The 13,186-nt window shown below is 40.3% G+C and overlaps 1 protein-coding gene across 1 annotated transcript in view; it reads right to left on the minus strand.

The window, feature by feature from the left end:
* Positions 1 to 757: 757 nt before the first annotated feature.
* Positions 758 to 13,186, minus strand: part of SPMIP7 (sperm microtubule inner protein 7) — a gene marked incomplete at its 5' end in the record, with an annotated part of 67,055 nt that continues 54,626 nt past the window's right edge. The window contains 2 exons of the mRNA XM_084248452.1: positions 758 to 1,224; positions 8,213 to 8,320. Of these exons, the coding sequence (XP_084104578.1) occupies positions 1,101 to 1,224; positions 8,213 to 8,320 (232 nt within the window). The 3' untranslated portion in view covers positions 758 to 1,100. The remainder of the gene's footprint in view (positions 1,225 to 8,212; positions 8,321 to 13,186) is intronic.

A 13,186-nucleotide genomic window follows, 5' to 3' on the forward strand; every position in this document is an offset into this window, starting at 1 on the left:
CGACCTCATTCTGTATCACTTGGGAGAAGAAATAAGGTAGAAGCCCTAAGAAACATTTCTGAAAAGTCTAGAAACACAGAAAAGATTTGGGTTTTAAATTTTTTTCCTATTACTGTTGTTTCTTTTTTTAATAAGTCAATGAAAGTTATTCATTTTGTGGCAACAAGGGAGACTAAAGTACAATATCCAAATATAAAATTGAGTTCTAGCTCTAACTTTCCTAAATACTAGTTGAGTAACCTTAGATAAATACTTTACACTCTTAGCTTCAATCTTCATATTTACAAAATAGAAAAAAATATTTACTGAGCTGAGGTTTAGGAGAGCACTTCATAAACTCTATCAGGATCCAAAATATCTGTATAGAAATATAAAATTTAGGGCCTCCCCGGTGGCGCATCAGTTGAGCGCTGAGTTGCGAAGATGCCCGCAGCCTCTGCAGCACCAGTTCAATCCCCGGCTGCTCCCCGGCCACCGGAGGAGGGTCCCACATGGCGCACAGACCTCTCCTGCCGCCCGCTGCTTCCCTCAGCAGTGTGCTTTGGTCCTTCTGCCTGCTCTGCTCCCTGCTCTGGCTCTGGTGAATTCTCTCACCCTCCCACGCTTCTGACTGTACCCAGTGCTTGTATAAATAAATAAATAAATCTTAATATATATATATATATATATAAAATTTATGTGTATACCAGTATAACAACATTTGGGAGGCTGAGGAATCCCCTACAACCCATAAATACATTTGACCAGATAATCTGTGACCATGAAATCTGTGATCTGTGCTCCACAGTTATAATAACTGAATTAAGGAGGTCAGGACATGAAACTTCTAGGTAGATCTGGCATTCCAACTCTAAGGAGGGATAGTATAAATTAAACCACCGTTGTTGTTAACTTTCAGAAGATTTTGGTGGCCATTATGGAATGGTGGCATTCTGGTATCAGGACATGTGAGGGGCTGAAGCTGGGCTGCAGGATGCTCTGTTGCAGACAAAAAAGAGTTCTTTGTCATCCAAAATGTACAGACACACTCAAAAATGCCCAAACCTTTTATTTCCCCATTGTACCCTCCATAATGCCTTCCCAGAGACTGAAGTTCTTTTTCAGTAGACTACAGTTTCTTTTTCCTTCTTATTGAAGGGATTGTAGGGTCCGACAGTTGTGACCATTCGAGACAGCGGTGCCTGACGATGAAAGAGGTCAAATTCCATTTCTTTCCGTAGGATGCTATAACAGAGTGGAAATAAAAGAAAAAAATGACATAGAAACATACAGTCTCATCCATGCCTCAATTAATAATACATGTGTACATATGGAGGGAGAAGGGAGTGGGTGGGAGGGAGAGAGATAGATGATGTGGGGAGACAGAGACACATATAACAGAAACAGAGAGGCACTGGTAATGATTAATCTTTTTACATATTGTTTCTTTCATTCATTTACATTCAGTTCCATTTATTGCATTACATGCATTATATTGCAGTTTCTTTCATTGAATATTTACTCTGTGCCTAGAATATAGAAAACACAGCTGAAGGGAGTTGAGTTTATAGAGTGGCAGCTAAATAAAATCTGAGTTGTGCTGAGGATATGAAGAAGCCCACCTCTCTGAGCCTGGAATGGTGATCCACCAGGAGTCCAGATCAGAGCAGAGTTAGGTAATGGTGAAAACAAGGAGATATAGGCAAGGAGAGGTATGGGGTATATGTGGGGGTGGGGGGAGACAGGGAGCATGTAGGGAGAGCTTGAAGAGGAAGCATGATAGAGGGGCAGGATGGGATAGTCCAGCCATGTGCAGGACTGAGCATAATTTCACCCTGTAGTGGGGGTTAAGCTGACTGCTCTTAACCTCACATGTCTTAGTCTGCTCATCTATCCAGGGAGCATAACAACTACCCGAGCTTGTTGTGAGAGCTGAAAGAAAATCACTGTGGAATGTGTATTACTCTAAAAATGATGTTTTCCAGCACTGTTTGAACCCAACTTTCTTGAACCCACAACTGCCTGCAACAACTTTTCTGTAAATTTTATGCTGTTTGAATCATTCACAGAGAATGCAATGTCCCTGTGCATTACAAAACACAAAGCAACCAAATCCAAAATGGCTTTGCTTTCATGCTATGATGATCATGAAGTAATACATTTGTTTTATGTTGTGGGAAATGGCCATGGAAGTGAGAACTCAGGTTTTGGTGAAGGTTGCATTCTGGTGGGAGGGGATATGAAGAATGCTAGATATTCCATTGGGATGGAAACAGGAGTAGAGGGAGGTACCTCTGAATGTGTCTTATTACAAATTCAGAGATCCACACTATCCCTTCTACCATCTGCACCTGCACTTCCTCTCCTTAGATCTCTTCTGAAAACCTCTTTCCTTGCTATTCTACAGCTTATTTAAAATATCAGCCCCAAGACACAGGAGTCTTGCACATGCCAATCAAAATATATTGTAGGCTATGCAGCCCCAACCCCTTTGCATTAACATTTGAAACCTACAAGACTCAACCTGAAACCAAAATTTTGGACTGTCAACCAAAAAGTTTCCAGTAAATGTTCATTCTTGTCCTCCACATGAAGGGCTCCAAGGGTACCATACAGGATCTTGCAGGTAGCAGTGTTTCCTTTGATTGGTGGTAGCAGAATTCATGGCAAGGGTGGACTGGGAGGATGTGGAGACAGGGGAGAAGGGGGAGTGGTAGTTTTCTTTTTAAGAACATTTATAGTTGAAGGAAGGAGAGTAGAGAAACAGGATGGCAGGTCAGGGGGGAATAACTTTGACTCAGACAATAGGAAAACCTGGCTGGGCTTCTTCACAGAAAGCAGGAAGAAGAAGGAGAGGGTCAAGATTTCAAAGGGAAGCATAGGCACTTTAGAAAAGTGAAAACTCATTTTTCCAGGAGGAGAAGAAGAAACAGAAGTATTGGCAGAGGTAAAGATTGTGGAGTGGGGGAGGGGAAGAAGAGTCAGTTTGGATGTCCAGTGACAGAAAATGAACCTGTCTGCTGAGGGGGACCTGATGGGAGGAGTGGCGATGTCCAAGTAGGGGCCCATGGGAAATGGCACAGACTCTGAGCAAAGTAGGGTACATTCCAGAGTCACAGTGGGTGTACACAGAGCCAAGTGTTCAGAAGTGCCCAGGATAAGCCCATATACAGATGTTTCAGAAACAACAAGAAAAAATGTATCAAGTCAGATAGACATTATCAGGAGGAAGTCAGGTTACCTTACCAAGTTCTCATGATATTCATCAGAGATCTAGATTCCTACTTCTACTGAAAAACATTAGGCAAAAATCCCACCATGGTGTCAGAAAAAATCATAGGTGATATTTCATGATGAAGATTTTCCAAGTCCTGATTTTCTCTGGTTACAGCATAGGGGCAGGACAGAGGCCAATCACTGCCTTCCTGCTAACAAAACACTTTGGACAATGCATCTCCCTACTGTGCTTTTCTCCCTGCTGACCTCTTGTCATCAGCAGGTGTTGGGGTGAATCTAGGAGTGAAATGTGGGCACCTGATGCAACACAATGCTGTCAGTTGTGGTGACATTGGGGATGCTGCCACTAACTCTATTTCCAGAACCCATGTTTACCCTAAGAATCAGAACTCCAGAAGATTTCTTGTCCCCACTCTTGGATAACAGATAACAGATCAGTGTGTAGTGGGGGAAGGAGGAGATCATGGGCAATAAGAAATCAGCAATCTGGCTATGAGCATGTTGTCAAAGGTGCAGTTTTGGTTTTTTTTTATTTTTTCAAGTAGTAATGATAGTAACCTTGTAAACAGTAGTAACTAGTAGCAACAGCAGTAGTAATAGTACTAGCAGTAGTAGTATTTGGAGGATAGTTTTCCTTTGAGAAATAGAGATTTCTTTGAAGTAATCTGGTAGCCAAATAGCATGGCATGGAAATGTGCTAAACCAACAAATGTCAGGGATGAGAACTGAGATGTATAGGGTGAGAGAATGGATTGAGAGGGAGAACAATGAGTCATTGGAAATGTTCCCATCTGCACTGAGGAAATATTGTTGAGTAGGATCACTTCTCAATCACTCACCTGCCAGACACAATGTGTCAAAGGGGTTAAAGACACTACTATCAAGCTATTGCCAGCCATTGCAGCATGAATTCGATGCCTGGTCAGCCAGGGAGCAACCTACGAGGCGCAGCAGACCTCTGCTGTCTTGTCTGCTGTTCCCCTCAGCAGCATATTTCAGTAGATCTGCCTGTTCTGCTCCCCACTCTGTTTCTGGTGAATCTCTCTCCTCACTCCCACCCCTCTAGCTTACACCCCAGTTCTTGTATGCATAAATAAATAAATCTTTAAAAAATAAATGACAGTTATGAATTTGCATCTAATTTTAACACTGTCTTTTCAGATCCTTCACATGAAGTAAAATACATCAAATTTCTAAACTTTTACTAATTCTGTATTTAGAAATGTGTTTTTTATGACATTTAAAATGTGTCTTAACCTGAAACCATAAAATACATAGAAGGAAATATAGGCGAACACTACATGATATGCACATCAAAGACATCTTTACAGACACATGACCCAAAGCAGAAAGAGTGAAGGCAAAGATAAACAGCTGGGACTACATCAAATTAAAGAGCTTCTGCACAGCAAAAGAGACAATAACCAAAACAAAGAGAAACCCCACCGACTGGGAGAACATTTTTGCACACAACACTAATGATAAAGGACTGATCACAAAAATCTACAAAGAGCTGATGAGACTCAAAAAAAACAAAGAAAATTATCCAGTCAAAAATGGTCAGAAGAGCTAAAAAGAAACTTCTCTGAAGAAGAAATGCAAATGGCAACAGGCATATGAAAAAATGTTCAACATCACTTGTCATCAGGGAAATGCAAATCAAAACTACCATGAGATACCATCTTACACCAGTGAGAATGGCACATATTAAAAAAACTAGCAACAACAAATGTTGGCAAGGTTGTGGAGAAAAAGGAACTCTCCTGCACTGTTGGTGGGAGTGCAAACTGGTCCAACCACTATGGAGAGCTGTTTGGAGATTTCTTGACCTACTAAACATAGAGCTTCCATATGATCCAGCAATTCCACTCCTAGGTATTTACCCAAGGGACAGAGAAACATCAATTCCAAAGAGCACCTGCACCCCTATGTTTATAGCAGCACTGTTTACAATAGCTAAGCTTTGGAAACAACCCAAATGCCCAAAAATAGATGACTGGATCAAGAAGATGTGGTACATATACACCATGGAATATTACTCAGCATTCAAAAAAGATAAACACATGCAATTTGCAGCAACATGGATGGAGCTGGAAGGGATCATGCTCAGCGAAATAAGCCAGAAAGAAAAAGAAAATTATTGGATGGTCTCATTCATAGCAGGAATCTAGAAAACTTAAATAAGGGACCAGGAAAAAGAATAACTATAAGAAAGAAAATATCAAAATCAACAAACAACTATGAACCAGAGACACTCTATGGGGGGTGGGGGGCGGGGAAAGGAGGGATTGGGGTCAAAATAAGGCGGTTGTAATTGTATGGGGAATATAAAAATAAAATTTAAATAAAAGAAAAAAAATTAACTAGAAAGTTGGTAGTTTAATATTACTTGGTACTCTCATTTCAAAAAACTTGGTTTATTTATATATTCAGGAGAGTTTGTGAGTTTGTTGGGGGGAAAGGATGTCCTGAGCTAATTCCATGCAGGCTTTGTGGACTCCACCCCCACTCCAGACCAAAGCCATCAAGACATTGGGAAAGACAAATCCTGTCACCACCAAAGGGAAGGTGGCTGGGACCTGAGGGTGGAGTGAAGGAGCCAAGTTTGGTATAAAAACCAGACACGTGGGCCTTGGGGTCTCTTGCTTTCACTGGCCTCCTGGCTTCAAGGCTCCTGGCTTGCGGCCAGCTCTCAGAGAGTGCCATTTGGGATTCAGATCGGTGGATTGGGTAGGACACATTTAAAACTTTGTCTCCCACTTTTCTCCCTGAGTTGTACATTTCCTCATTTGCCCTTCCCTTGTAAATAAACCTTTTATTAACCTTTAAAAAAATAAATAAATAAATAAAATGTGTCTTAAGAGAAAAATGAATTTTTTTTTTTTTTTGTGGGACCCTTGCTGGCGGCTGGGGAATGAAGTGCTCAACTGCTACGCCACCAGGGAAGGCCCAAGAGAAAAAATGATTTTTTCCTCAAAAGTTTCTAGGCAAAATATTAGCCTACAAAATCAATGACTTTTTTTAAAAAAAAAAAATATTTTTCATATGTGGGCTAGAGATTCTAGATAATTATCAAACTCCAACTTTAGAGAAGTTGGTAAAGTCCTGCCAGCAGGCAGCTGCTCTTCCCTCTCATCATTGTCTTTGGAACAGCCTCATGCACAACCCTGTAGAATGATGCAAACACTATACACACAGAGACGAGCAGGGAGCCTAAAAGCCACCCTTCTGAGATTCCAGGTGGCACGATGAGGGGCAGTTTCTATGGCCTCCCCTGGGTAAGCAGGACCCTGTCCACAGGCACCCTTGCCTTCAAATACATGAGACCCAATGTCCTACTTCACCAGTGTCCTGTGTGAACCGCTTCCTCCGTGAGGTTTTTATTAGTGCCTCCATGAAGATCCACAGTAGCTTGTGTGTGCCTCAGTTTCCTCATGTGTAAAGTGGGATAACAACTGTACCTTCCTTGGAAGGAAAGGTTACCAGGATGGTGAAATGAGTTAGTACATTCCAAATGGGAAGTACTGGGCCAACATATGTGACCATAGTAGATCCTGAAATAACGTCACTTCATTCAATGTAATTTTGTTATAATATGGATGAGAAAAAAAATTCCAACAAACATTGGACAAAATGAGGCCAAGGACCTGTTATTTTGTTAAAGCCCGTTTCTGAGAACCTATCCGTGAAGGTAAGTGAGGACTTAGGATATTTGGACTTATGATATTTGTCATCCACTACTACAGTTGTTTATATTTCTTTCTTACAGACTGTGAGCTCCTCACATATTGGGTCTACTTCTTATGAATTCCTGGAGTACAACACACATTTGTTGACCCAATGAAAAAAATAGATGAAGTAATGAAAAATACTCATGAATGAATGAGTTAATGAACAACTGTATGTATTGAAACCTAGCTCAAAAATCCAGTTGCTGTCTTTTGCAATATTTCAGAAGTCCATTGGGGCAGGAACTCTGACTCTGGCCAAAAGCCACCTCCTCAGAATGTCCTCCCTACTCTTGAGCCCTCTACTGTATCTCCATGACTTGCTGCTACATAGCATGTCAGTCTCCAGAACTGATCTAGTTGTGCAGTTACTTGTGTACTTCGTCATCAAGTGTCTTTCACAACAGAGCATATGCTCCTGAGAAGAGGTATCTTTTGTATTCAACTCTGTGTTCACTGTCCTGAACAGGACCTGGGCCAGATGCAGGTTCATCAATGTTTGGTAAAGAATGACTTCTTTACTAAGAGAATGTGATATAACAGAAAGGCACCCTTTTGTGAGGAGCTGTGCCTCACCCACCCCTACCCATGCCCCCAATGCTCCTACACACCGATTACTAGGACAGTTGATTTATTTGCACTGGGCCAGCATGTAGACCTGGTTAAATCTGCATTTTCATTTTCAAAACTGTGTCATTTTATTCGCGAGGCCAAGACTTCCATCAAATGCTTTCAAATTTGAGTTATAATGAACAGTAATGTGCTGCTTCTTACTAGCAACTTCATATAATGAAGTCTTCAATAACCTTCTCTCTAATGTCTCCTATTTTTGATTTGCAAAAATGGTGCTTAAAAATACATATGACTTTCAACAGAATTTTGTTTTTTATAAAAAAAAAGTGGTTATTCACAGAAGTAAGTGTGTGTCTCATGTAATCCATGCATCTAAGCAGTGTCCATGTCTGACGATAATGCAAAGGCTGATATGTGTGCAAAGGTTGTGAGATAAAGATGCTGTTCACCTAATACGTTTTAAGTGTCTTCGTATGCTCCTTTAGGAAACATCATTGGGAAAATGAAATCTTCTGTCTTTTTGATTTGACTATATATATAATTATATATATATATTTATATTTGACTATATATATATTGAACAATGTAAATTTATTCTAAATAATTATTTTTAAAGGAATAACTATAATGAGGATCCTTACCTCCCCCTTCCCCAATGTATCTAAATGCAGTATATATACAGGACTCATACTTACTGGTGCACTTCTGAATCTGAAGATGGGGTTGCTGCTGGAATATCAGAATTCGCTGGGTGAGTGGCTGTGAAATGAACCTTACCAGTATATCCTGGAATATTTGCAGTTCTAAAGTAAAGAGTTAAAGGAGGGGAAAGAGAGGAAATTAAAATGAGTTTATGATATAACGGTGGTCACCAGTACCCAAATATGAAAATATAAATGGAGACACAGTCTGCTGTAAGGTGTGGGTATCAGGCTGTTGAACAAGAAAGGGAACAGATGTGTAGCTAATAGCTCTCCTCTAGTATAGAAGAAATTTATCTCAAGTCCATGTTTTCCTATTCTTTGGAGTAATACAGGAGTCACTGCTGATTTCTGTTTCATAATGAAGGCAGAAATATGTTTCTCATAGAACAGCAGCCCATTCATGAGAACTCTGCAATGCTGATTCCAGTATTAGGAGACATACAATTGTTTCTTAAATGACAATTCTAGTCATCACTAATATACTGTATTACTGAGTTCACATAATTTCCTAAAATTGCACAAAAGTAAACAAACATTGGCCTGGTTAGTTTAGTTACACTTTTCAACTTCTTCTGTTCCTTTTCCCACCAGAAAAGCCTGGAAATGATGGAAAAGCTCATTCAGTGTGGATATGAAAGCCTCACCATAAGAGACAAACAAACCATCCAAAAGAAAAGGTAGTACAGAGGAGCGTGAAGAATACTATCTTGCTATTTCTATAGCATTCAAAGTGCTTTACATGGATCATTTTCTGAGGGAGAGGCTGAACTCTTGGGTCTTCTGTGGCCTCAGTTCTATGTGCTGCTATGTCGCTTCAACCAAGAAGAGCTACAGAAAAGTGAGATTTAAACTGTATTTTCAAAGAACACACTACATCAGAAACACGAGAATCACTCAAACAATACATCATTTTGTGGAATTCAGCTTGCTCTGCCTGCCCTGCAGGGAGAAAGAGAAACATCACCCCTCTATCCTGCCCATGGCAGGGAAGTTTGTTGCTTCTACTCCCTCCATGGTTTGCCCTTCCCAGCCCTTGGCCCTTTCTTTGAGAGTGTGGCCTGGTTCCTTATTCTAATTTAATGCACAGACAAAATGAAGCACAGATGCAACCACACTTCTGTTGAAATGGAACGCAGGGTGCCTCTGTGGATCTCATGGTGACATCCATAATCCTTTCCACACATCCAATGAGCCACACCAAGCCTTCTCCCAGGGACCATCTATTTTAGGACTCATTTTCAAAATATGACACTAATGGCAGGTTACTCCTCATAGTCAGGGACTAAGGCCAACAGGAGAGAAGGAGAGAAGGGTGGTGGCATGGGTATGTGCAAGGGCAAGACTCATCTAGATCCCATGGCCAGCTCGCAGGTCTGGTCGACTGGAGGAATCTCAGAGCCTTATTGCCTCAATTATAAAAGAGAGTAACAATGACACCAATCTCAAAAACATGGTGAGTGCAAAGTAAGAACATACTTGTGAAAGTATCCAGGGGAATAAAAAGGTAGCAATGTACACTGCATCACACTGGTGCCCTTTCATGTTGGTATCAGAAAGAAAGATAAAAAATTCCCTATCAGCAGGGAATAAATAAACTAATAATCCTCATGTGTCTTTTCCAATTCTGTCTTCCATAATTATACAGGTGGTGACTTACTGCCTTGCAGACAATAAAGTTGGAAACACCTGATGCTTGCAAAGGGAAGGGAGATTACATCACCAGTAAAAATAGCACAAACAGTAGAATTTGTGAGATCAGGAAAATGAGGCATATGAATTGCAGGGGAAACCTACCTTTACAGGGAGCCAAACCTCCCTTCCAAATCTGACTTCACCCTTTAACTAGCTGTGAGATTTTGCTGAAGTAATGAAAGCTAGTCAAATACAGTAGAGAGATGGGGCCTCCCTGGTGGCGCAAGGGGTTAAGCAACGCACTATGAAGCAATTGGCAACCACTGCAGCATGAGTTCAATCCCCAGCCAGGGAGCAACCCACACTCCAGCCAGGGAGCAACCCACACTCCAGCCAGGGAGCAACCCACACGGCGCAGTAGACCTCTCCTGTCTCGCCCGCTGCTCCCCTCAGCAGTGTATTTTGTCAGTCTGCCTGTTCTGTTCCCCGCTCTGTCTCTGGTGAATCCTCTCACCCCCTGCATCTCTGGCCTGTACCCCAGCTCTTGTATGCATAAATAAATAAATCTTTAAAAAAAATGCAGTAAAGAGAGACTACCACCAGCCTCTTAGGTGTACTCTGGGGATTGAAGAAATTCAATGAAAGTGAAATCAGCTAGCAAATCTTTTGAACTACAAGATTTTAAAGAAATAAGTGCTTTCCTATATATGAAAGGTAGAGGATGCAAAGTTTATTCAGCACAGATAGTTATGAGATGTTAAGCCTGCCTTCCAAAGTTCCTGAATGCTGGGGGTTCTTAAAACTTAGCAATGCCCGAGACCCACCCCTAGACACTCTGATTTCATTGCTGAGGGTTATGCCCTGGGAACTGGGGTTTTCAGAAGCTCTCCAGATAATTCTAGTATGCAGTGATATTGGGTTGTCTCAATTTTAGAGCTACATTTTCAGATTTGTCAGCAGGATTCGGTGAGTAAACCACTACTACTAAATTCTGGGCAGTACCCTATAGGATTTCTTAGAATTTTCTTGTAGAAGTGTAGCCATATGTCAGAGAGGTAACAGAAAGTGGGGCAAAACTATTCATGTATACATATTTTTCCCAAACTGTCATTAAAGCTTCCAAGCATGTTACAAAGGAAATCCCCTTTTTCTGTCTGAGAGGTTTTATCCACTGCCTTAAAACACCTGCAGAAGTAAAATACCTCTGAAGTCCTACCCTGCTTTTAGAGCAGTTAAGAAGTCAAAGAAGCAAGCAAGCAATTTATAAATCAGGAGACAGGCTGTATATAAAACATCATAAAGTTACATGTGGCATGCAGGTTATTGATGTTGATGAATCAATATTGATGAATACATTTATTGTAATAATGATAGTATACAATATCATATCTAATAACAAGTCATGAATTAGTAGACAAATATAAGCTGCTTAGACTTGAGAAATAAATTCAGTTGCATGATAAACTGCCAAATACTTAAAAATGAAAGTCCTGTCTGAATATGCTTCTAAATCTATTCCATTTAACTGTTCTAAATCTATCCCATTTAACCCTTTTGCAAGGACATTATAGAAGGACTTCTTCTATCTCAAGTGTGACATGTTGATCTCATATCAAGAAGATAATAATCTCTGAAGAACACTTTACAGGCCTGCTGCTGATAAGCAATATTATTTTTCAGTTAGAGTAAACAAACCTATTACAGATACTGAAGTATATAGGCTTCAAAATGGATTTTTGGATTAGTTGCTTGTCCAAAACACCCCTATCCCCATTTAAGGAAAGCAAAGAAAGGCAAGAATTAATTTAAAAATAGGAGGTCTTCATTTTTTGTCTTTGCTCCATAGCTTCTGATTCTTTGAAAACTTCTTTTGTACTCTTATTCCCAAAATAAGCCTGAATTTTGTTCACTAATGGGTAAATTTGAATAAATTATTGCCTACATTTACAATGAGCTGGTTTTACTTAACAAAGAAAAAATAGAAATTAAATAATTTCAAAAAATAAGCTGTTTAGTAAATCATTTTGAAAAGTAGAGCACAGATAGTATATGATTAAAAGCTAAATAGAAAATAAAGAAAATAGGTTATATGCACATATGCACTATATATATGTATATATATTACATGCATATAGATTACAACTTATGTGTGCATACAAGATCTCTCTCTCTCTCTCTTTCTGTGCCACAGACATGACTAATACTCATTGAGTGTGCACTATATTCCAAAAACCCTTATAAAGGCTATAAGAATTAGCTCATTTAATTCCCACATACCCTGTGTCAAAGGTCCTAGCACATGCCCATTTTATCTAAATAGGAGCTAAGGCAAAAAAAAAAAAAAAAGTCTAAGAAATGTGCCCAGAGTCAGCAGAGCTGGCAAGCAACAGAAATGATCCAGATGCAGAAGGCCCAAGCTGTCAAGATGCTACCATGGATTGAATGGAGAATGTTAGTGTTCTTGGAAATACCTCTCATGCTGATCCACCCAAAGTGTCCAGCCATATCTTATGGTTGACATTGATTATAGGTGTTGTGTTACTGCAAGTTTGAGTTAATGTCATTACGTTTTACTGGAGCTATTCTGTGTCAGGTACAGTTTTAGGGAGAAATCTAGAAGGGCTGGCTCCTGACAGCTTTCACATCAAGGAGTCAATTTTAAAAATGCACCATTTGAAGTTTACATAACCCAAATTGGGCAAAGAACATTGATGCAAAGTATAAGTAGGGCACATGAGAGGGATACAGACAGAAAGGCATGGGAGCAGAGCTTCAGAGGGCTAGTGTTTCACTCCAGGGTTGCCCTGAGCAGCAAGTAACACAGCAGTGAATCTTTCTGAGCCACAGTCTGTCTCTGGAGCTTTGAAGGGGGCTGAGGAAAGCTTACTTAGATGAAGTGTGTAGAATAAGTTCAGATGTGGTGGGCTGGAAGGCAGGACTGGAAAAGTGGAGTGAAAGTGGGAGGGAAAAGCACAGTGAAGGTCAAGATAGGACTTCAAGAAGGATGGGTCGGGGGAGAGGAGAGTGAGTGAGAGGGTGAAAGGAAAGAGAGTCCTGTGAGCTTTGAGAAATCCAAATCTACTAAGATTTGTTTAGAAGTTACAGGGCTGTTTTGTTATCATCATCATCATCATCAATATCTTCACCATCTAGTGTTTTTCCTTCATCTGTTTTTAGAATCTTCAACTCTTGCATTTGGGAGGGGCATAGAAAAAACTCAGAGGGTTAGAGTTATTGTGGGACTGAGGCCCTGAGAAACTGTTACTCTCCAAGACAAAGGCATATTCACATGGGCTGAGGATAGTGTACCCTGGAGATTATGAGATTAAAATT

This window comes from Talpa europaea (genome assembly GCF_964194135.1).
Source record: "Talpa europaea genome assembly, chromosome: 11".
NCBI lineage: Eukaryota > Metazoa > Chordata > Mammalia > Eulipotyphla > Talpidae > Talpa > Talpa europaea.